This window comes from Ornithorhynchus anatinus, chromosome 9 (genome assembly GCF_004115215.2).
Source record: "Ornithorhynchus anatinus isolate Pmale09 chromosome 9, mOrnAna1.pri.v4, whole genome shotgun sequence".
Lineage (NCBI taxonomy): Eukaryota > Metazoa > Chordata > Mammalia > Monotremata > Ornithorhynchidae > Ornithorhynchus > Ornithorhynchus anatinus.
In genome coordinates, this window is record NC_041736.1 from 39,591,853 (window position 1) to 39,614,119 (window position 22,267).

General features: G+C 46.3%; 1 protein-coding gene across 1 annotated transcript in view; it reads right to left on the reverse strand.

The window, feature by feature from the left end:
- PLB1 (phospholipase B1) overlaps positions 1-22,267 on the reverse strand; it is a 90,810-nt gene that overhangs the window by 13,816 nt on the left and 54,727 nt on the right. Inside the window, exons 33-49 of the mRNA XM_029071636.2 lie at positions 20,090-20,133; positions 19,405-19,513; positions 17,172-17,223; positions 16,958-17,038; positions 15,910-15,975; positions 14,992-15,092; positions 12,940-13,021; positions 11,598-11,702; positions 10,338-10,433; positions 9,282-9,353; positions 8,183-8,248; positions 7,655-7,715; positions 5,407-5,465; positions 3,689-3,756; positions 3,160-3,203; positions 2,616-2,715; positions 1,196-1,247 (exon numbers count right to left, since the gene is read on the reverse strand). Of these exons, the coding sequence (XP_028927469.2) occupies positions 1,196-1,247; positions 2,616-2,715; positions 3,160-3,203; positions 3,689-3,756; positions 5,407-5,465; positions 7,655-7,715; positions 8,183-8,248; positions 9,282-9,353; positions 10,338-10,433; positions 11,598-11,702; positions 12,940-13,021; positions 14,992-15,092; positions 15,910-15,975; positions 16,958-17,038; positions 17,172-17,223; positions 19,405-19,513; positions 20,090-20,133 (1,258 nt within the window). The remainder of the gene's footprint in view (positions 1-1,195; positions 1,248-2,615; positions 2,716-3,159; positions 3,204-3,688; positions 3,757-5,406; positions 5,466-7,654; positions 7,716-8,182; positions 8,249-9,281; positions 9,354-10,337; positions 10,434-11,597; positions 11,703-12,939; positions 13,022-14,991; positions 15,093-15,909; positions 15,976-16,957; positions 17,039-17,171; positions 17,224-19,404; positions 19,514-20,089; positions 20,134-22,267) is intronic.

The following is a 22,267-nucleotide window of genomic DNA, read 5'->3' on the forward strand; positions in this document are numbered from 1 at the left end:
TACTCTCCCAAGCACTCAGTACAGTGCTCTGTACCCTGTAAGTGTTCAATAAATACGATTGACAGTCGGACTGAACCCCTTACCCCCTATTTGCTCCAGAGTCATCATGTTCCTCTTTAGGATTCCACTTAACACAGGCACTGACTCTGAGCTGTCGACCTCAGGGGCAGGAGCCATGCTACTGGACCTGAAGGTATCCGGTGCCATATCCAATCCCAACAGGGGTTAGACTGGCTAAAGTTTGGTCACTTGGTATAAAGCCAGGTAAACGTCCTCTCTGGATAGCACCCAGAAGCATCCCTCTGGAGACCCAAGTTCTGAGGAGTGGGAAGAAGGAGGAGTCTGGGAGAAGAGCAGGTGTTGTGTCTGATCTGATGAATCTGGATCTACTCCAGTGCTTAGCGCATAGAAACACTTAATAAATGCCCCAGTTATTATCATTATTGTTATTTATTACTATTATTAAGATTAGAGCAAAAGAAGAGGGGAGAAGTGGGACATTTATCAGGGTTGTTGAGCTGCCTGCTTGCTTTCAGTCACAGCCAGGAGGATGCTGCCTTCCAAAGAACAAGCAGCTGAGAAAAAAAAAATGTGTCCACAAGAAGTTTCTGGGAAGTAGGGAGGTGAGGGTGGGAAGGAAGGGTGGAGGGGAAAGAAGGGGGAGTGTAAAGGGAGTCAGCTATTTTTAGAAAACAAGCTTACATAATGCATCTCTGGGAAGTCAGCTCTTGGATGAGGTGGGAACTGCCAGAGGCCAAAAACCCTTCCATGACAACCCTCCCACCCACCTGGCTTCCGTTTCCCCCAGAAGCAGCCTGCAGCGGGGAGCTGGAGTGGGGAATAGAGCAGGGAGGAGAAGTGGAGTGCTGGTGGACTCCTTTGGAATGTTTAATCTCCCTCCATGATCCATCAGAGCCCCATTGCATTTGGTATTTGTTAAGCATTTTCAATATGCTGAGTTCTGGGGTAGATAGGAGATGAGATTGGACACTGTCCATGCTGTACTTAGACTTTACAGTATATTTGACCCCCATTTTCCAGTTGAGGAGACCGAGGCTCCAAGAGGTTAGGTGACTTCCCCAAAGTTACAAAGCAGGCCAGTGGGAAAGCCAGGACTAGAACCTAGGTCTTCGGACCCCAGTCCTTTGCTCTTTCCACTAGGACCTCCAGCAGGCTAACCTCACCTGGAACTTACCAGGCTGTGCTTCATTCGTTCCACCAGGGCTCGGGCCTGCACTGGCATATCCCTGTGTTGGGGAAGAAAGGAGACAGTCAGACCTCGGGTTGATGGGGCGAGACAAAGGTATTGACTGGGCATGTCCGGAAGTAGCGTGGCTTAGTGGAAAGAGCACGGGAGTCAGAAAGACCTGGGTTCCTATCCCGGCTCCACCATTTGTCTGCTGTGTGGTCTTAGGCACATCACTTCACTTCTCTGAGCCTCAATTACCTCATCTGTAAAATGGGGATTAAGACTGTGAGCCCTATGTGGGACAGGGACTGTGCCCAACCCCATTTGTCTGGCATGTAGCAAGCGTTTAAGTAATACCACAATCAATTTATCTTGGTTCTGCCACTGGTCTGCTGTTTAACCTCAGAAAAATCACTTAACCTCCCTGGGCCTCCGTTTCGTCCTCACAAAATTCCCAAGGTAGGGAGAGTCAGATCTTATTTTTCCTATTTTACAGTTGAGGAAACTGAGGCCTAGAGAAGTGAAGTGATTCTCCAACTCACTCTGTAGTCATTGCGTTCCCTTCCTAGGTCCCCATGGACAGGGCCACTACTTCTGAGCCACAGAACTCAGAAGCAGAAGCAAAGATGGAGGCTCAATGCTGAAATGAAAAATACTGGACATAAAGTATTGTATTCTACCAAGCACTGAATACCTTTGCACAGGATAGTATTATTGATAAATACTAATAGTTGATTGAGACAAGAACCCGGGGCTTTATCAGTCATGTGCAGGAGACAGAATAGCAGAAAGCTAGATTGTCTAGTATTTAAACAGGCAAATGACCTCTCTAGTGTCACCCCTGGAGGCCGGGCCCCAGTTCATGCACCCCCCAAACCCAAAATTGGGGACTTACTTTGGAGCTCTTACACCCAGAAAATTGATAGCTCTGAGGTATATAAGCTTAGACCAGATAAAAGGAAAGTAGTGATTCATTTTTTCCTGTTATGCCAACTACTTTTGTATTTAGTAATACCTTCGAAGGTTTCCCTGTGTCTTCAGCTTCCATTATGCAACTGAGTCAAGATACTAATACCTGCTTTTTTATTTTTCCAAAGTGCTCTCACACCAAATTTCTCATTTATCCCTATGAGATATGCAGAGGCGAGCATTATCTCCATTTTACAGAAGAGGAAAATGAAGCCCGGGGGGATTAAGTGATATCTCAAGTCCCAAGGTTGGCCAGAGACAAATCTGGGATTAGAACCCAGGTCTTCTGACTTTCAGGTCATTGCTCCTTCCAGTAGACAACATTGCCTTCCAAGTTGAATTCACTGTGGTATCATCCCTATTTCAGCAATGATATCATTGCTTGTATGTAGTTTGAATTCATTCATTCTCCCTCCCCCACCCACCACACCAACACAGACACATCAGTTTTACTTACTGTGCCTTGGCCCCTCCAACTGCTACATTAAATCCAGCTGTTCCCTCCTCCGTTCCAATGGAATATCCATAGATTTGAGGATTAAATTTCTTTAAAATATCTTGAGAAAGAGGGAGAGACAGATAGTATAAAAGACTGAAAAATAAGTAGTGCAAGAGAGAAGAAAATCTACACAGAGAATATAAACCTAGTCACCTCCTCCCTAATGAACAGGTGATGGATTTTGTGGATTTTGCCTGATTTTAACCCTCATGGATTATTTTTAAAAATTAGGGTGAGGGTCCCAAATCTCCCTAAATCCCCCATAAAAAATGTTGTTTTTTTAAAATTCACTAAAATGTCAACTATTTAAGAAAATTTAAAATTATTTAAAATTTAAAACTATTTCAAATTTCCACTGCCCAAGTGGGCTAAGGTCGATTTACAAATTCAACCAAATTCTGTCACAGTTGACTTGATTTGACATTGCACCCTTCTATGATGACTTTATCGTAGTCCTCAGTTCCCCCTCAGGGTAGAAGATTCTGACTGATGATCAACTTACTGGGCAATGTGGTATGAGTCTCCAGGGTTCCGTCTCCTCCGATACTTAGGAGAAAAGAAAGTAGTAGTATTCCTTCAGTGGATGGATCACTGACCCTGTTTTCTCCACTTGCTAGCACACCTGACTCAGAGTCACGAAATACTAGGATCATGCTTTAGACAGAAGTCCCTAGCACTCTTGAAATGTTCCTCTATCAACCAGTCAATAAATGGTATTTATTGAGTGCTTGCTGTGTGCAGAGCACTGTACTAAGTCCTCAGGAGAGTACAATATAACAGAGTTGGAAGACACTTTCCCTGCCCACAATGAGCTTACAGTCTAAAGTCTCTCCTGTCAGGAGAGGTCGGTAAATCTCCTGGTACTGCTGATGTTTCTTGCTGCGCTCCTCAGAGATCCCAAGATGGATTCCGGCTGACTACCTTAATGGCTGAACCTGATTTCTGCCCCACCCCCCTACCTGGGGAGCTAATGAAAAAACTCTGGATTAGGGGCAAACAATTCATCAATAGAAGTGATACCAAAGCTTTACCTCCATGAGAGTCCTCTCCATGCTGTGGTTAGGTCACTGAAGTTGCTGGCACAAGCTCCTACAGCTGTCTGGGAGCAGGGAGGAGACATATTTAAAACTAGGAAATTGAGGGGGTGAAGGAAGAGAAGTTTCATGAGGGACCCAGAGATGTCCAGGATAACAAGGACCCGCAGGAGAGAAATGGATGAGAACGACCCACCTTACTGCTGTGGGAGAGAGGTGGCAGGAGTAACCATGGAAACTAGGAGATGGAGATAGAGAGATGCTGACCACAGAGGGTGCCCCAATTAGGAACTAACTGACAATCCTCACGCTGCTCAGCTGTGGGGATGGATCCATGAATTTTCAGCAGCACAGGTCATGCTAACCTGAATTCGCTCACTCCTTCAAATGTCAGGACCATGCCAGGGGAGAGCTTTCTTGGTGAGTGTGTGATGCCTAGATGTCAAGGTCAAGCTGTTCAGGGGGCATGTATGAAACTAGCACAATTGATCTCCCCCTCCTTTGCAGTCTGGGGCTCGTCCCCAGCCAACCTGAGAGAAGGGTGCTGTTGGGCTTCAGTGGGGAGAGTAGGGCCCCCGGGGTCTACCCCGAACAGTGATCTGAAATGCCCAGGAAGGAGTGCCCCAGAACCCATCTGATCTTTCCGGGGGTCCTCGGAATCAGGCCTAAATGGAGGCAGTGGCTGTTGCTCCAGCTGCTGCTACTGGTACAGAACTCCCGGGATGCAGCCAGTCAAATGACTGAGTTCAGCTCTCCCTGGGTCAGGAAAATTAGCCAGTCCTAAGGCAGTCTGCCTCCCTGATGACTGCCTCCCTCCCCCCAGAATTAATTGCAAATTTTGGAGACTCGGGCTTTTAGAGCAGGAGAGAAGAGGTGTAGCTCCAACCTAACCGGTGTGCTGTACCCATTTACCCCATTGCTTAGAACTGTAGCCCCTGGTCCATAGTAAGCACTTACTGAATACCATAAAACAAACCATAATTCCTGAGGGGAAAGGGGGAACCGGCTGAGTACGGCTCGGCTTCAGGCTGGTTCCACCTCCAGCAGGGTGAGCCAGATTTCACCACTTTAGTTGTGCAGGCTCTGCCTCTGTTCCCTTCTCTCTGGGTCTCTATCTGTTTTCTCCCTTCTCTCTATGTCTTTGCCTCTCCCTTCTCTCTCCTCCTTCTGGGTTTCTTAACCCCTGCTCTTGGTCAGGTGGAAAGAGTAGTGCTCTGGGAATCAGGAGACCTGGGTTCTATTCTAAGTTCTGCCTTGAACCTGGTTAACCTGGGTGAAGATGGCATAGAGGCTATAACCCCACCTGACTCCTCTCTCCCTCAGCTGTTTTCCAGTGGGAATACGATTGGCGGGACCGAGAAAGTAAGAAGGCACCAAACCAGCTAAATCAACTCTTCTGCACAGCCTCTAGGTCATGAAGTTTCAGGATAGAGGCTCAGTGGTTATTCCTGGTGGGTGATGATGACAACATTATCATTATTCACCGCCTCCATCACTATCGTCTTCACTGCCATCATCATCCTCTCTCCCCAGATTTCTCTCTGCCTTGCAGTTTTCTTTCTTCCTTCTGTTCCTCTCTTCTGTTGAGAGTTCTTGGATAAGACTTGGAGGGCTCTGGTTTATCTCCCCCACCACAACCCTCATGCTGAAGTCCCACCTCAGGCTCAAAATGTGTGAGAGAGGGGGAGGACAGTTTTTCCAGGCTCCAGACTCACAGTCAGAGAATCTCCAAGAGCTGCCACCACCTTGATGTCTGCTGGCCGGAGCTTGTGGACTGAAGAGGACAGGAAAGTGAATGTTTGACAGAGTTGAAGGTTGGTCATTTACCCTTGCTTTCTCTCCCCGTCCCCCTGCTCCGCCAGCTGCTGCTGCCCAGAATCTCATCATTTCTCTATTTTGCTGAGCGTCTAACTTGTCACTTCTGTGTTCTCTGGGGCACCGGGGGTTTTCTATTGATTCATAGCAAACTCATCCAAGGAGTTAAAGGTGATATAATTATTTTTCTGCTTCCTCCCTCCTAATGGCAGGTAGAACAACTTTTACAAAATCCACATTTAATGATCTTGTTAAGATCTGTTTCTAGTTCTTTAAATTACAGTTCAATAGGGTAAGACTTGAAAAGTGTTGGATTGAGTCAGGGCAGATCAATTCTGAAAGTAAAAGAAACTTCTAACAGGAATGTCAATGGCTCCCACTGCCCTGGTGGTGGCCTTCCTTATGTTGGGGTGGCAGAATTTTGAGGAGGAGTAAGAAGGGGAGTTTGGCCAGCCACCCTCAAGCCCTCGGGGAGCTGCAGAGCTGTGGCATCTGATGACCAAAGAGATAGCATCCAGCAGGGGCTGGGGCTGGGACTAGGCAGTGCAGCCCTTCCCTGTCCCAGCCCATCATGGGCAGTGACCCTGCTCCCCTTGCCCACATCCCACCAGTATACAATGCCCACTATGGGACTTTGCCTTATACTGGAGTTGAGTTCTGGCCAGTCCAAGTTTACTTGCAGCACTGGTGCAGATAGGGTAGTTTTGTTATGATATTATATCCTTGCTATTATGGCCAAAGAGTCCTTCTGATTAATAGCTCCTGATTCAGAGAGCTGGTGGCTCTATGCTACCCCATCTGTGGACACTGGGCAGTGACTGGAGGACCCCCTGCCTTGGGTCTGTCCTGAGCCTGCTAATAACAGAGGTGCAAGCCCTGAAATACTTCTGCTAAGTGGATGTGCTGAGTCCAAGTAAGACTGTGAGTCTTATGTGGAATATGGAGTGTGTCCAACATGATTAGCTTGCATCTACTCCAGCGTTTACCACAATGTTTGGCATATAGCAAGGACTTAAACAGCATTTTAGAAAACAAAACAAAAAATTGCAGCATGTTTTTCCCCTTAATAATTCTATAGATTTCAATCCTAGCCTCTCATAGCCTCTGAACTTCAGATTGAGGGATTCCAACCTCTTCAGTCTAGCCTCTTTTGGAAATTCCTCAACCTCTGGTCCTTGTGGCCATGCTCTATATGAACTTCCTCCCAGGAGATACTCAGAGTAGCACACAGTATCAATGTGCAAATGGGCCATGGTTCTATCAAGTAGCAAAACCAGGTCTTTTCTTTTCTTTTCCTTTCCTTTCCTTTCCTTTCCTTTCCTTTCCTTTCCTTTCCTTTCCTTTCCTTTCCTTTCCTTTCCTTTCCTTTCCTTTCCTTTCCTTTCCTTTCCTTTCCTTTCCTTTCCTTTCCTAGTGATGGTCTATGTTTGCTTGGGCTTTTTGGCTACTGCCATGGCACATTAAACCCCTGATGTGTGATCACAATGATTCCAGGATTTTTCTGCCATCACAGAGTTGCTTGGATGTATTTTTCCCCAGGAACATTACCTAGCTTCCAGTGAAGCTCATCTGTTACTTTCCATGCCTCTCATTCAGCTTTATTGAGATCAGCCTGCAGTTTATCCCCATCTGCCTGTCATTTCACCATCCTGCAGGGTTTAGTGATGACTCCAAACTTGGGGATTTCCCCTTTCAGATGTTTTTTGAAGATGCTAAGCAAAACCATCTTTAGGACCTCACTACTGATACTTCTGTACCAGTAAAAGTGGCGACTTTTACCTAATCTTCTAACCAATGAAGCAGGCAACATTCATCTTCTATTACAGAAAAACAACTGAGTGAGCTTCAATGAAACCACCAGGGAAATGGCAATAAGCAGTAGGCATGATCAAAATCCCTTCCAACCCCTTCTTGCCAACCTTCTCCAGTTGGAGCAGTGAATTGAGAGGGGCAGAATGGATGGAACTGGCATCTGGATGTATGCCAGTAGGGGGTCGAGCCTTGCCTTCATGGTTCAGGTAGGGCATCAAGGTAATCTCTAGCATGGCTGCTCAAGGCCAAGGGTTCTGGTGCACGGGTAGTTCAGAGTCCTCACTATGTTCTTGAAGACTCTCAGTCATTTCTGAAGGAAAGGGCTTTCTCACCTACCTGATGTGGGGATCTGGGATGATGGACTCCTCTCAGGACACAGCAAATCACTCCCCCAGTTCTATCAAGAGAGAGGAGACATCCACATCCCGTGAAAGCTCATCATGAGGAATCAATACTGTTTATTGAGCACCTCCCTGTATCCAGAGCATGATTCTAAATGTCTGGGAGAGCATGATAGTATTGAAAAATAATTTTCCCTTCCTTTATTGAAACCTCAGCAACACCAATCCAGGACCCAGGGCCTGATTAATGTAGGGGTTTCAGGGGCTAATCCAGAGTCAAGGAGGAAGTGCACCAAGCAGTAAATATGGACAATTGGCTTGGACTGTGGTTTTGCCTTGGAGTCAGATAGGAGAATGGTGGCCTGGTGGAAATAAAGGAAATTCTGTTCCCCAAACCCTCTCCCCACCACCTGTAACTTGGCCCTGAGGGGGACCCCCCCATATCCAGCCCCAATATCTGGTTTCCCTGCAGTCTTTATCTGGACCTGTCCCACATGACCCATGAACATTTAGCAGTGTTTACCTGAATGGGTGGGCCAGGCGGATATGTGTAGTTACTGTTCTTGTATGTTGCCAGGAAGGGTTCTGACTGTTTAGAAGACAAACAACCCCATCAACACAATAATAATAATTATGGTATTTGTTTAAACGCTTACTATGTGCCAAGCATTGTTCTAAGCACTGGGGTAGATACAAGGTAATCAGGTTGGACACAGACCCTGTCCCACGTGGAGCTCATACTCTTAATCCCCATTTTGTAGATGAGGTAACTGAGGTACAGAGAAGTTAAGTGATGTGCCCAGGGTCACACATCTGACAAGAGGTGGAGTCAGGAGTAGAAATCAGGTTCTTCTGATTCCCAGGCCTGTGCTTCAAAAATACTACATAGTAAGTGCTTAATATCATTTTTTAAAAAGGCTCAGACTGTGCCTATAGAATTCTTAATAAATGTCATTAGAAAATAAAGGATAATGAAAGCCTCTCACCTCAGATTGTGAACCCCGTGTGGGATATGGACTCTCTCCCATCTGCTTGTTTGTACTAATCCCAACACTTAGTACAGTTCTGGACAAGTAAGCATTTAAGAAATACCACTATTATTATTATCCATGTGGCTCAGACTGGGAAGAGGGTGGAAAGGAATTTCTGGTTTGGCAAATGTGTTAACAGGCTTCTGGAAACAGGGAGAAATGTGCCAAACCTCAAAGCCAGCTCCAAAGGAGTGATCTGTGGCAGAGGCTGAAGGCAGAAATGAGGTTTTAAGAACAAGGGAAAGAGGATACCTCTCTCTAATAGATGGAAGTGAATGAGACCCCAGGAAAGGAGAGGAAGCAGTCATTTCCAAGAAGTGTGGCCATTGGGAAGAACATAGTCCTGGGAGTCAGAAGAACTAGGGTTCTAATCCCACTTCCACCATTTGTCTGCTGTGTGACCTTGGGCTAGTCACTTAACTTCTCTGTGCCTGTTATCTCATTTACAAAATTGGAATTAAGACTGTGAACTGTATATGGGACAGGGGCTGTGTCCAACCCAATTATCTTGAATCTATCCCAGTGCTCAGTATAAAGCCTTGCGCAGAGTAAGCGCTTAACAAATACCACAATTATTATTATTATTATTACCACAGTTGGGCAGGACAGGGGAACATCAGCTGCCAAATCCAGGGAATCTGTCTTCCTTCCTAATGGCTGAAGCTGGAGAAGAAATTGAAAGAAGTAAAGAAATGGGACTAATGAGTGGCTTACACTGCACTGGCCATCCCCAAGTACCCCTCCCCGCCACCAATGTGGGAAGGGCTTCTAATGTGATGCCAAATGTGTGCTGAAACAGTGGAATTCAGGGGCAGGGCAGCAGCCTCAAGGGCTCTGAATCCTCAATCTCGCTGCTGACCTCTTGCCCATGTCCTGCTTCTGACTTAACACCCTCCCTCTTCATATCCAACAGACAATGACTCTCCCCACCTTCCAAGCCTTATTGAAGGCATATATCCTCCAAAAGGCCTTCCCTGACTAAGCCCTCCTTTCCTCTTCTCCCACTCCCTTCTTCACCACCTTGACTTGTTCCCTTTATTTGTCCCATCTCCAAGGCCCACAGCACTTATGTACATATCTGTAATTTTATTTATTTATACTAATGCCTGTCTCCCCCTCTTGACTGTAAAATAATTGTGGGCGGGGCATATGGCTGTTACATTGTTGTAATGTATTCTCCCAAGCGCTTAGTACAGTGCTCTGCACACAATAAGTGCTCAGTTAATACAATTGACTGACTGACTGATTCAACTTGGCTCACTCCCTGACTGAAACTTAGGGGCAATTCCTCTGCTTCTTGTCTCATCGTGAGAACACAACCCTGGAATGGCACCTTCTCAGATTTTTTTTTAATGGTACTTTTTAAGCACTTTCTAGGTGCCAGGCACTTTTCTAAACTCTGGGGCAGATACAAGGTAATCAGGTTAGACACAATCTCTGTCCCACATGGGGCTCATACTCTTAATCCCCATTTTACATAGGAGGAAGCTGAGGAACTGAGAAGATAAATGACTTGCCCAAGGTCACACAGCAGACACATGGCTGAGCTGGGATTAGAACCCAGATCCTCTGACTCCCAGGCCCGTGTTTTTTCCACTAGGTCATGCTGCTTCTCATGGTTAAGGCTCAAGCCCTGCGATTACTTACCATGTTGTTCCAGAGGGCTCGGGAGAGTTGGGAGTGGAATTTCTGGCTTGGGTGGAAGCAATTGGGTGCGAAGAAGGAAATATCTGGGCGACCATCCTGGTGAAGGAAAACACAAGCTTTTTCTGGATCTCTTGCTGGTCTGAAAGAGACTACAGGGCCTCCTTGCCATCTTGGGCTCCTGAGATGAGCAAGGACATATAGTTGAGGCCTTCCTACCAGCCCTGGGGCAGCCTAGTGAACCACAAGAATGAATTACCCCATCAGTCAATCAATTAATCATATTTATTGAACACTTATTGCATGCAGATCATTGTACCAAGTGCTTGGGAGAGAACTCCCAGTGGCCTGGCAGGCTCCAAAGTCCTTCTTGAGCCTCCAGGATCTCCACTTTCCTGCCTTTTGCTGGCCACAATTTTTCTGCCTTCCCCAGAAAGGCAGCATTTCGCCTGAGTTCCTTTACAGTAAGACAGGTCCCTCCCACTGACCTGGCTGATAAAGGGATTTCCCAGTCCTCTTTGAGAAAGTAGTGCTGCATGGGTCAGCCTCATAGCCTTTGACAGCCGAGCTCTCGGTCAGACAAAAGGCAAAACTGTTTAGGGTTTCACGGGACCCTGAGGCTCAAGTGCAACAACACTGTCTTTTTAAGCTCAGAAATGCTGAGTGAATCCTGCCGATTTTCACTAGTGGGAGAAGAGAGCAGACAGTCCCTTGTACCTCCTACTTAGACTGTGAGCCCCATGGAGGACAGGGACCCAATTTAATTATCCTGTATCTTCCCCAGTGCTTAGTACTGTGCTTAAAAAATATTAAGCACTTAAGTATTACCATCACCGCCTTTATTATCACTATTACTATTACTATAACTAAGAAAAGGAATGAGATTAATGTGAGGTTTCCCCTGTAATGGTCATCCCCAAGTGCCCCCCCAGGCTTCCAAATGTTACCCCAAATGTTCATGGAATTTGGAGGCAGGGCTGTGAACTCAAAGGTTCTGAATCCTCAACTTGGCTTGCTGCATTTCTGGGAAAAGCAGAAAAGTTGGGGGCCCAGGAGGAAAGTGGAGGTCCTAGGGGTCAAGAGGGCTTTTGGAGCCTGCCAGGCCACTATGAGTTCTCCAGGAAATCCACCCTCGTAATTCACTTGGCCATCCCCGGGGATGGTTGGAAGGACTCGGCTTCACACCCCATCTAGCTCGTGAGCCTGGGCTGGATCAGATCCACACACAGATCTCCACCGTGACCAATGGGGGCTGGGCCCTACCGGAAGAAAGGCAAGCTTGATGTCCTGGAAGAAAGGCTGCAGCACCACCGTGAAATCCTCCCGGGTGTCATATCGGCCCGACTCCACCAACCGGCGGGTGCCACTCTGCAAGAAGGAGAGAGTGAGGGTGGTGGCCCTGGGAGTTTCAGTTCCTGGGAGCCTCACCCTGTTGGCAGGGGCATCCTGGAAATATGGTTGCTTTATGTACATATGTGTAATTTATTTATTTGTTCTTATTAATGTCTGTCTCCCCATCTAGACTGTAAGCTTGTTGTGGCCAGGGAATGTGTCTGCTATATTAGTATGCGCTTAGTATGGTACTTTGCATATAATGAATACTCAATAAATACAATTGAGTGAATCTACCTCTCCCCAACCACCTGGGTACACCCTTCAGGGAGGAATGTTTGGACAGCTAGCTAGAAAGAGAGTGGCCCATCATCAGCGTAGCTCAGTGGAAAGAGCACGGGCTTGGAAGTCTGAGGTCATGGGTTCAAATCCTGGCTCTGCCACTTGTCAGCTGTGTGATCTTGGGCAAGTCACTTAACTTCTCTGTGCCTCAGTTACTTCATCTGTAAAACAGGGATTAAGACTGTGAACCTCATGTGGGACAACCTGATTACCCTGTATCTACCCCAGCGCTTAGAACAATGCTCTATGAGTGGAGATAAAGGAGGGGAAGGAATGAGCAGCTTGGGAGGGGCTTGAGCTTTAAGACCAGCACCTCTTATAGAGATTGTAATGTCTCCCCCAAATCAGGTGGGGAGAAGGACCTAGGGGCCGGCAAGGGTTAGAGGTGAAGCAGTTGTGATATTTTCAGTCAATCTTAGAGTTTCTCACTGACTCTGGGGATCCTTCTTAAGACAGTCCCAACTCACTGTCGATGCAGGCAGGACCTCTCCCAAGGTTACAGAGGTACCATAGCTCTCCCCAAGGTGCCGGGGTGACAGGGTGCCAGAGCCAACCCAGGTCTGGCACCTGCGGGCTCAGACACCTAACAAGCACTGGGTGTAAACAAAGGCTGTCTCTACTGCCCTCCAACAATCAACACCAAGAAGGATAGGTGGCAATGTGGGCGGGAGGGGGAGGTCACCCAGACTCTTACCTCTGGCCATCTGGGCAAGTCATCTGCTCTGAATTTAAAGAAGCCTTGGCTAAGTAAGGCAGACAAAGCGAAAGGAACCCCTTTCAATGGAAGGCCCTTCAGCTTTGCTAACAGTCTCTCTCAGTTTCTTTGGTGTTTCATGGTGGATCTGGCAGCCGGGAGGAGGGAAGATAGAGGGAAAGGTTGAGGAATCCAGGTTGGTTCTCTGCCTCAAGGGAAAAGGTCCGCTGTTCGTACCTGGTAGGCCCTTGTGACTTCTTCTATCCTGGCCAGTTCTGGAGAGCCTTCTCTGACAGTCAGGACACAGTTACAGAGATAGCTGCATAGAGGAAGCAAGAGAAATCAGAGTTGAAGAATTCCAGAGTCAACTGGGGCACTTCTCTGCTTGCATAAGGAGGTTGGGACATGAACGGAAGCAAACATAGTCCTGAAAAGAGGCTCAAGGGCACGATGTCCACAATGATGGTAATGGCAGTGAGAATGGAGGTCTTTTTACCCGCTGCTGCTGCCCTGCTTACTGAAGCACCTGACTGACTCAGGCCACCTAATTCTTCAAGATCTACAGAAAAGGCCATTCCATACTCCTTGGAAAAACTTTCTGGGCTGTGTGGTGGGGCATGGCTCTGGTCTGGGCCCACAACCTTGAAACATCTCCCCCTGAAACAGAGGCGATCCGTTAGGAATGGGTGAGTGGGTGGCTGAAAACAAAGAAACCATATGAATGGACTATTCTTTCTAATCAGAACAGAGCCACAGGCCTTGGGTTTAAATAAAATAAAGCTGAGCTAAAGGAATTTAAGCCTTTGGCAAAAATCCTCACCCAAACCCATTCTGCTCGCATCATCATCATCATCATCATCAATTTTATTTATTGACCACTTACTATATGCAGAGCACTGTAAGCACTTGGAAGAGTACAGTACAACAGAATTGGTAGACAAGTTCCCTGCCCACAAAGAGTTTACAGTCTAGAGTCTACAGTCTATTTCTCTGGGCCCTTTTCAATCCCCTGCTCTCAGATGCCTTATCAGGAAGGAAAATGTTGTGGACAAATGAAATTATTGAAGGAGATGTGTATTTCTTATCTTTAGCCTTGAGTATACACCTCAGTTGGCCTTTATTTTTCTAGGCATACTGTGGAGCAGTGAGACATCTTTTCCCCTGGGGAAAATTTTGCAAAGAGTACTTGACATGAAGAATGGCCTAGTGGAAAGAGCATGAGACTGGGAATCAGTGACCTGGGTTTTAAGCCCAGCTCTGTCACTTTGCCTGCTTTGTGACTTTGCGCAGGTCACTTAATTTATCTGGACTTCAGTTTCCTCATCTGTAATGAGGGTGAAATAGCTATTCTCCCTTTGAGACTGTGAACCCCATATGAGCCTGTGTCTGACTTGATTATCTTAGCATTTAGTATACAGTACATGGCACAAAGTAAGCATTTAACAAATACCAAAATTATTAACTTCAGCCTGGAAAGTGACTGTGGGGAGTGCATGCAAGTGTAAGTAGAGATCCACACTTCTCTCCTTCCCATTGTTTGCCCCTATACTTCACTTAGCATCCCAAGTTAGCTTTTTTTTTGTGTATCCCTTCACCAGAAGAGCTATGATGCAGGTTCAAAATAAATTCCAGAAGGGCACATATGAAGCCTGGAGCAGGCTCTTCTGGGCATGAGAAGCAGCTTGGCCTAGTGGAAAGACCACGGGCTTGGCAGTCAAAGGTCATGGATTCTAATCCTGGCTCCACCACTTGTCAGCTGTGCGACTTTGGGCAAGTCACTTCACTTCTCTGTGCCCTCAGTTACCTCATCTGTAAAATGGGAATTAAGACAGTAAGCGCCACATAGGACAAACTGATAACATTGTATCTACCCAGTGCTTAGAACAGTGCTTGGCACATAGTAACCACTTAACAAATACCATTGTTATTTTTGTTATTATTATGTTAAAGAAGTACCAAGACAAAGAGTTGGATGCCCAGATCTCTGTTCCTCCTTCTAGGGTGTTGCCGTTTACCTTACCCAAGTAATGCCATAGGTTTGGGGAGTCCCCCTTCCTTCAGTTGACTTTGGTTTCCCCAGGGTCAATGGCTCCCACCAGGACATTCTGGGATATGAAAAGTTCATTCGATCACATTATCAAAAGGTCCCTGGTCAGAGCACAAACCACGGTTGGAGTTGGAAGCCCAGCCATAAGAAGCGGCATCAACTGAGTCCCAGGTCTCACCATGACCCAATTAGTGATCGACTGTTCCCTTCCACTAGCACTGAGGCCAGTCCCCAAAACCTACCTTGCCAGCTGTATTGGACAATTAACTCGGTCATCTAGGAACACACGTCTCAGAAGGGTGAGGTTCCTGACCTCCACCAGGTTGACCAGGGCTCGAGGAACCTAAAGGACCAGGTAGGAGTTCAGAGTTAGATTGTGACTGTTTGTTTATCTTCCCGTTGCCTAAGACTACACAGATCCACCAAGGAGACATCGCCAGCACAGATTCACAGCCCAGATCCCTCAAAGGGAGCAGCAGGTCTGCTTAGCTATATTCAAATTCTCAAATTGACCAATTCTCAAATGTCAAATTCTCAAGCCACTTAGCTCAAATGCTGCAGTACACATGTACTGCACATTTGAGAAGCGGCATGGCCTTATGGATAGAGCACAGACCTGGGAATCAGAAGGACCTGGGCTCTAATCCCAATTCTGCCACTTGTCTGCTGTGTGACCTTGTGTGAGTTATTTCACTTCTCTATGCCTCAGTTCCTTCATCTGTAAAACACGGATTGAGACTGTGAGCTCTATGTGGGACATGGACTGTGTCCAACCTGATTAGCTTGTATCTACCCCAGTGCCTGGGCATGTAGTAAGTGTATAACAAATACTATTAAAAAACAAATGCAAGGTCATGCTCAACTCTGTGTACCCTCATCCTGAGAACTGACATGCTGCTCCTACCTACTTCAGAAAAAAAGCCAAACTGCCTCTCAGGAGACCAGTTGCCCTCCACCCTTTTTTCTAGGCTGGTGTATCACAGTGAGACACTTAGCATGCACAGTAACCTCCCTATTGAGGTCTGCAGCCTAGAGTAGCATAACTTGGAAAGAAAGCGATGTCCCACAGAAAGGGCCCTGGGCCTCCCCAACTTGGAGGAGCGATGAATTCCTCCTAGGGTGTCTTAACTCAACGCAACCCATCGGTTTCCTTTACCCACCTCTCTGTGCAGCATGTCCAGGGCAGCTTGGAGATGTCCAACAAAATTGGTGGCGGAATACAAATTCTGGCAAGAGATAAAAAAGGGAAGAGGAGGAGGAGGCCGTAAGAAGCACAAGGACTGAAGTGGGTCTCTCTGTTCAGGGACCAAATCTTTGATCCCCACTCCCATCGCCAGCTACGGCTGCCGGTAGTGCCTCTTCTGGGATAAAAGGTGCAAATCAGTAATTAAGGTGGGCTGCTCAGTCGAATTGTTTGGAGGGCCAGCTGATGAACTAAAGGAAGAGGTGAGAGTTCCTCCTTCATCCTTCTATGGCCCTGGGGCTCCTCCTCTCTACTGGAGATCCAGTAGTTGAAAAGATGCTGGACAGAGGCTTCGGGTTTGGAAGTTAAGCACCCATTCCAGGCACCTGGCTTTTAGTTACGGCCTTGAAAGCATTCACTGAGAAGAAAAGAGTGACTCCTGGGCTATAGGAGTCAAATCTAGGTGATCACGTAAGCCTGGAGGTGAGGGAGCATATGTGTGTGTTTACATGGATGTGTGTAAATGTATGTGTTTATTTATGCACATCCATGCAAACACACACATATACATGGGTGTGTGCGCATGTGAGTATATGTGTGTGACTGTGTATTTGTGGAGGTCTTTATGTAGTGCTTATTAGTGAACCTGCACGTGCACAGGTACCTGGGTTCTAATCCAGGCTCTGCCACTTGTCTGCTGTGTGACCATGGGCAAGTCATTTAAATTCTCTGAGCCTTAGTTACCTCATCTATAAAATGGGGATTAAGACCGTGAGCCCTATGTGGGACAGAGACTGTGTCCAACTCAATTACCTTGCATCTACTGCGCTTAGTACAGTGTCTGGCACAAAGTGAGTGCTTAACAAATACAATCATTATGATTATGATTATTATTGTATGTGACAGTGTAAGAGGGTGCAAAGGAGAGTGTGGGTGGCTGGGCAGTTCTGATGGACCATGTAGGTTCTTCTGACCTGAGACAAAGTCCTGGTGTCAGGAGAAAGGACCGAGATCCCTCCACTTACCGAGTCAGTGCAGTAGTCACACAAGTCATGGATGCCGATGAGCACGGTGATGATTTTCCAGTCTCTCTGGAAACTTACTCTCTACGCAGAAGGAGGCAAATGTGATGCAGATGATCAAATGCTTCATCCACTCCAGGACCTGCTCTCTGATCGGCTGCAGCCACACAGAGACTTCGCTCTGCCACCCCGGGACGTCCCCCCGACGGTTACTTACGGGGTCGTCTTTCATTCTCTGCACCAAGGCCTGGACCTGGCTCAGCAGCCCCCTGCAGAGCAGAGAAAAGCAGCTCCATCTTGGCGGGGACCACCACCCAGTTTCCCTCTCCCCACCGCCCTCCGTCCAACGCCCAGCAATGGCAGCCCTCGCACTCCTTTACGAAGAGCGAGGGTCTGTCTGCAGCAGGAGGCTGGAACAGCTCCTCTCAGAGGCGGCAGAAATAATAATAATTATGATACTTGTTAAGTGTGCCAAGCTCTGTTAATCAGGTTGGAGACAGTCCCTGTCCCACAAAGGACTTACAGTCTAAATAGGATAGAGTAGAATTTAATCCCCATTTTACAGGTGGGTTAACTGAGGCCCAGAGAAGTAAAGTGACTTGCCCAAAGTTTCGTTGCAGAGCCAGGATTAGAACTCAGGTCCTCTGACTCCCAGGCCCCTGCTCTTTCCACTAGATCATTCTGCTTTTCGTGGCACATCAGTAGATGCTATTAGCAAGCAGGACAAGGGACCAGAACCTCAGCCCACTGGCCAGAAATACATTACATGGACAAGTCAAGTGGCTTATTCTAAGTTCCCCAGCCTTGAGGTTCCCTCATGGCTTCCATTTTCTCTCTGCTGGAAAAATAACTTTGATATGGCACAGAGGGATTATGCTCAGTGGAAAGAGCACAGGCCTAGGAGTCAGAGGTCATGGGTTCTAATCCCGGCTCCGCCACCTGTCAGCTGTGTGACTTTGGGCAAGTCACTTGACTTCTCGGTACCTCAGTTACCTCATCTGTAAAATGGGGATGAAGACTGTGAACCCCAAGAGGGACAACCTGATTACAGTATATCTACCCCAGTGCTTAGAACAGTGCTCAGCACATAGTAAGTGCTTACCAAATACCAAAATTATTATTATTATAGATGTTACTATTCCTGCCAAACTGGTAGACTCTTCTTAGCCAGCTTTGTTTCTCTCAAAACTTTGCTTTAGCACAGCAAAGAGAACCCCAGAGCCTAGAGCAGAGGCCTGGGAATCAGAGGATCTGGGTTCTAATCCCAGTTCTGACACTTGCCCTGCTGTGTGACCTTGAGCAGTCACTTAACTTCTCTGTGTCTCAGTTTCCTCATCTCTAAAATGGGGATTCTCTGTCTTCCCTCCTATTTAGACTGTAATTATGCTGTATTTGCTCCAGCACTTAGTAAGCTCTTAACAAATATGACAGTTATTACTGCTCTCCTTTGCTTCCTACTTGATCCCTCCTCCCTACAGAAGGAAGTCTTTTTAGCTTGTCGCATGGTAGAGGGGGCTGAGATGCCACCCATGAAAATATTGCCCGGAGTCACCCAAAAGAGGGTTACAGAGCTGGCTCAAGGGACCTCCCAAAGGTAGACATCAATGCCATGGTACTCACCTCTGGAGAAAGCAGGTGGGTCCCACTTGAACTGGTGTGGGGACCATTTCTATTCACTAGTTAGACTGTGAGCCCCTTGGGAGTCAGGGGCTGGGACTGATCTGATGATCTTGTGTCTACTCCAATGCTTCACAGTGTGTTTGGCACAGAGTAAACACATAATAAATTCCAGAACTAATATCTTTATTAAGGACCCAAAGGAAGGAAAGGAAAGCCTGCTTATCAGAGTGGCAGAGAATGCTGATGGGGGTTGGGAGGCTGCTAATATTCTGGAGCCAGGGATACCATTCACAAAGTGCCCTAAGACAATTACAAAATGAGTTCCACAGAAACAGGATGAAATGTAGCTCTGGGCATGGTAGTAGGGTGCACTTCCTTGGAAAAAAAAACATTCCAAATACAGAAAAGGATAAGGCCAATGCAGTATAGGTGTAACAGAAAATCATTTGAGGACCACACTAAGCATGCTCTGCCACTTTTCTGTATGAACTTGGGCAAATCATTTCACTTCTCTCTGCCTCAGTTTCCTCATCTGTAAAATGGGGATTAGGACTGTGAGTCCCATGTAGGGCAGGGACTGTGTCCAACTTGATTAGCTTATATCTACCCTAGTGCTTAATACAGTGCCTGGCACATAGTAAGGGCTTAACACACACCATAAAAAAGTACAATTGATTGATGGATTGATTTTGGCTAAGTAAGGAACCTTTCTGATAACACTGTCATGACACTTCTTGGTGCCTCAGTTCCACTCTGGGTAAATGAGATTTGATCCTCTCCCTTCCCCTTCTTCCACCATAATTCCCTTCCCCCTCCCCAGCTCAACGTACTCTGCTTTTGCACCCGGAACAGCCTGGTTGAGGAAAGCGTTGTGATCACTGGCCTCCCCGACACCGATGGCGTAGCCTGTGAGATCCCCGTTAAACTCCCGTAGGATATCTGGAAGGGGTGAAGTGAAGCAGAAAAGATGTGGAGGCAACTCTCTTCAGTAGAAAAGGTCAAACTCCAATCCATAAAACCTAGGCTGCAGTAGATCAGGTTGAATTTCTATCGCAGCATTTCAGAGGGGGTGAGGTAATGCCCAAGGGGTTAGCAGAGTCTGTTAGCCATGGGTTAGAAACCATCCAAGAATGCTAGATGACACCCGCCCTACCCCCCCATATCCTTATAGTCAGTTGTTTCCCTTACCTGTAATTTATTAATTCATTTATAATCTGTCTCCTCTGTGCGATTCTAAGCTCCTTGAGGGCAGAGATCATGTCTACCAACTGCATTGTTCTCTCCTGAATGCCTAGCACAGTGCTCAACAAAAATTAAGTGCTTAATAAGTACCATGATTTGTTGATTGATTGACAGTGGTAGTTTGCACAAGCAGACGTTTAGGGACACGAGCTTCTTTGGAACAGGAGCTGCATTTCAATCTTTGTCAGTCACAAGTTTCGCTCTCCCAATGCCCAAGGCATCTGAGGCGAGAGTGGACCTCAGGTTGAACTTGAGGGCACGGTTGTTACTTACTAGGTAACGTGGTCACACTCCCTAGTGTGGCATCTCCTCCAGCACTGCAACCAGAGAAAGACAAACAGTCAGGACTGATAGATTCAATCCCCAGAGAAACAGGGCCGGTCAAATGTCAGGAGGCTCTTCTGAGACACCAAAATAGCTCTTAAAACTCAGCATTAAAAGACTGATGGACAAATGCTATTCAGCACTTAAGATGAGATGCCAGGAGAAAACACAGGTTCCTTTGCAGTGAAGTAACTTGGGCTTGAAGGCAAAGGAAGAGACCCTTCTTTCAGGTATGTATTGCTGCTTACCTAAGTGCCTTGTGAATACAGGGATAAGTCCAGAGGCCCAGATAAATAAGATAGATTATTAATAGTTAGGGGTCCAGGGGCAGTTCTGCCCCAAGGCAGGGGACTGGATTAGTGATTTATAAAGATTCCCTCAAATGGCTTTCTTCCTGTGAATCCAGAGTTTAAGGATTATGTTTCCTTTTATGCATTTAAAGACTGAATAGAGTAGGAAAGAAGGAGCAGACAGTTGGGTGCTATAAAAGCCACAAATCACAAAGGAAAAACTTGGCTTTATGTGGGCTTGCACCAAATGAAACATAAGAAAACAGATACAGTATATCCAACAGCTAAAGGTATGACAGACATTCGAGATATAGGGATTGTGTCTACCAATTCTACTGTATTGTACTTTTCCAAGCGCTTAGTACAGTATCTGTACATAGCAAATGCTTGATAAATACCACTGACTGATACAGTGTGGTCCAGTGGAAAGAGCTTGGGCTTGGGAGTCAGAGGACCATGTTCTAATTCCAGCTCTGCCACTTACCTGCTGTGTGACCTCATGAAAGTCACTTACCTGCTCTGTGCCTCAGTTTTCTCATCTGTAGCCTCTAGACTGTAAGTCCCATGTGGGACAGGGAAAGGTACTGGGACCGACCTGAGTAACTTGTATTTACTTCAGGAATTAGTACAAGAGCTTGGCACACAGTAAGTGTTTAACAAACACTTTAATAAAAATAATTTCAATTCTAGCCAGATTCCTGAATAATAAGGCAGAGAAGGCATTTCAAAAAAGATAGTTTTTATTTTGATTCTTCAAATGGTCTCAAACCAGGAAAGGAAAGGCAATAGCTTTAAGACTTCCAATCTCTTCTAATCATGCCAACTATTAGGAAACTGAACCAGGTACAAACTCATGGCTCTCCCTCATACCAAACTGGCTGGTGACTGTTCTTCAAGCCAACCTCAGATACAGGCCCAAAATAGCCAACTTAAAAAGAATCTTGGTTCCATTTGTCTACCCAGAAAAAAAAAGGAAGCTCTTCCACCTGATTGTAAGCTCCTGGTGAGCAGGGATCATGTCTACTAACCCTATAGTATTCTCCCAAGAGCATAGGACAATGCTCTGCACTCGCTAAGTGCTCAATAAATTCCACTGGTTGATTGAAACAGGCACTGAGCCTATGTAATAATAATAATAATAATAATAATTATAATGGCATCTGTTAAGTGTTTACTATGTGCTAAGCACTGTTTTAAGCACTGGGGGAGATACAAGGTAATCAGGTTGTCCCATGTGGGACTCACATTCTTAATCCCCATTTTACAGATGAGGTAACTGAGGCATAGAGAAGTGACTTGCCCAAAGTCCCACAGCTGACAAGTGCTGGAGCTGGGATTAGAACCCATGACCTCTGACTCCCAAGCCCGGGCTCTTTCCACTAAGCCATGCTGCTTCTCTCTTGTTATGCTTATACAGTACCTATCCAAATTTTCCTTCTTGCTTCTACCTGTAATTTATTTTAGCAACTGTCTCCTCTGCCAGACTTTAATCTCCTTGAGAGTTAAGGATCTTACCTACTGATTCTGTTGTCCTCTCTCAAGTACTTAGTACAATGCTCTCTGCATGACAGAAATTCAATAAATGTTTTGATTGAATCGATCAACTGTATTTACTGAGCACTTATTATATGCAGAGCACTGTGCTAAGCACTTGGGGAAATAAAATACAACAAAGTTGGTGTGGCAGAAAAGACATATGCAACAGGCAGATTGCTCTTGTTATTCTGATGTGCTATATCTGATGCATGTCACTTGCAGGGTTGTTGTTGCTTCCTAAATTGCTTCTTGGCCACCTGTTTCCAGTTTTTGCTTCAGAAGGGAAATTCCAGTCCTGTTT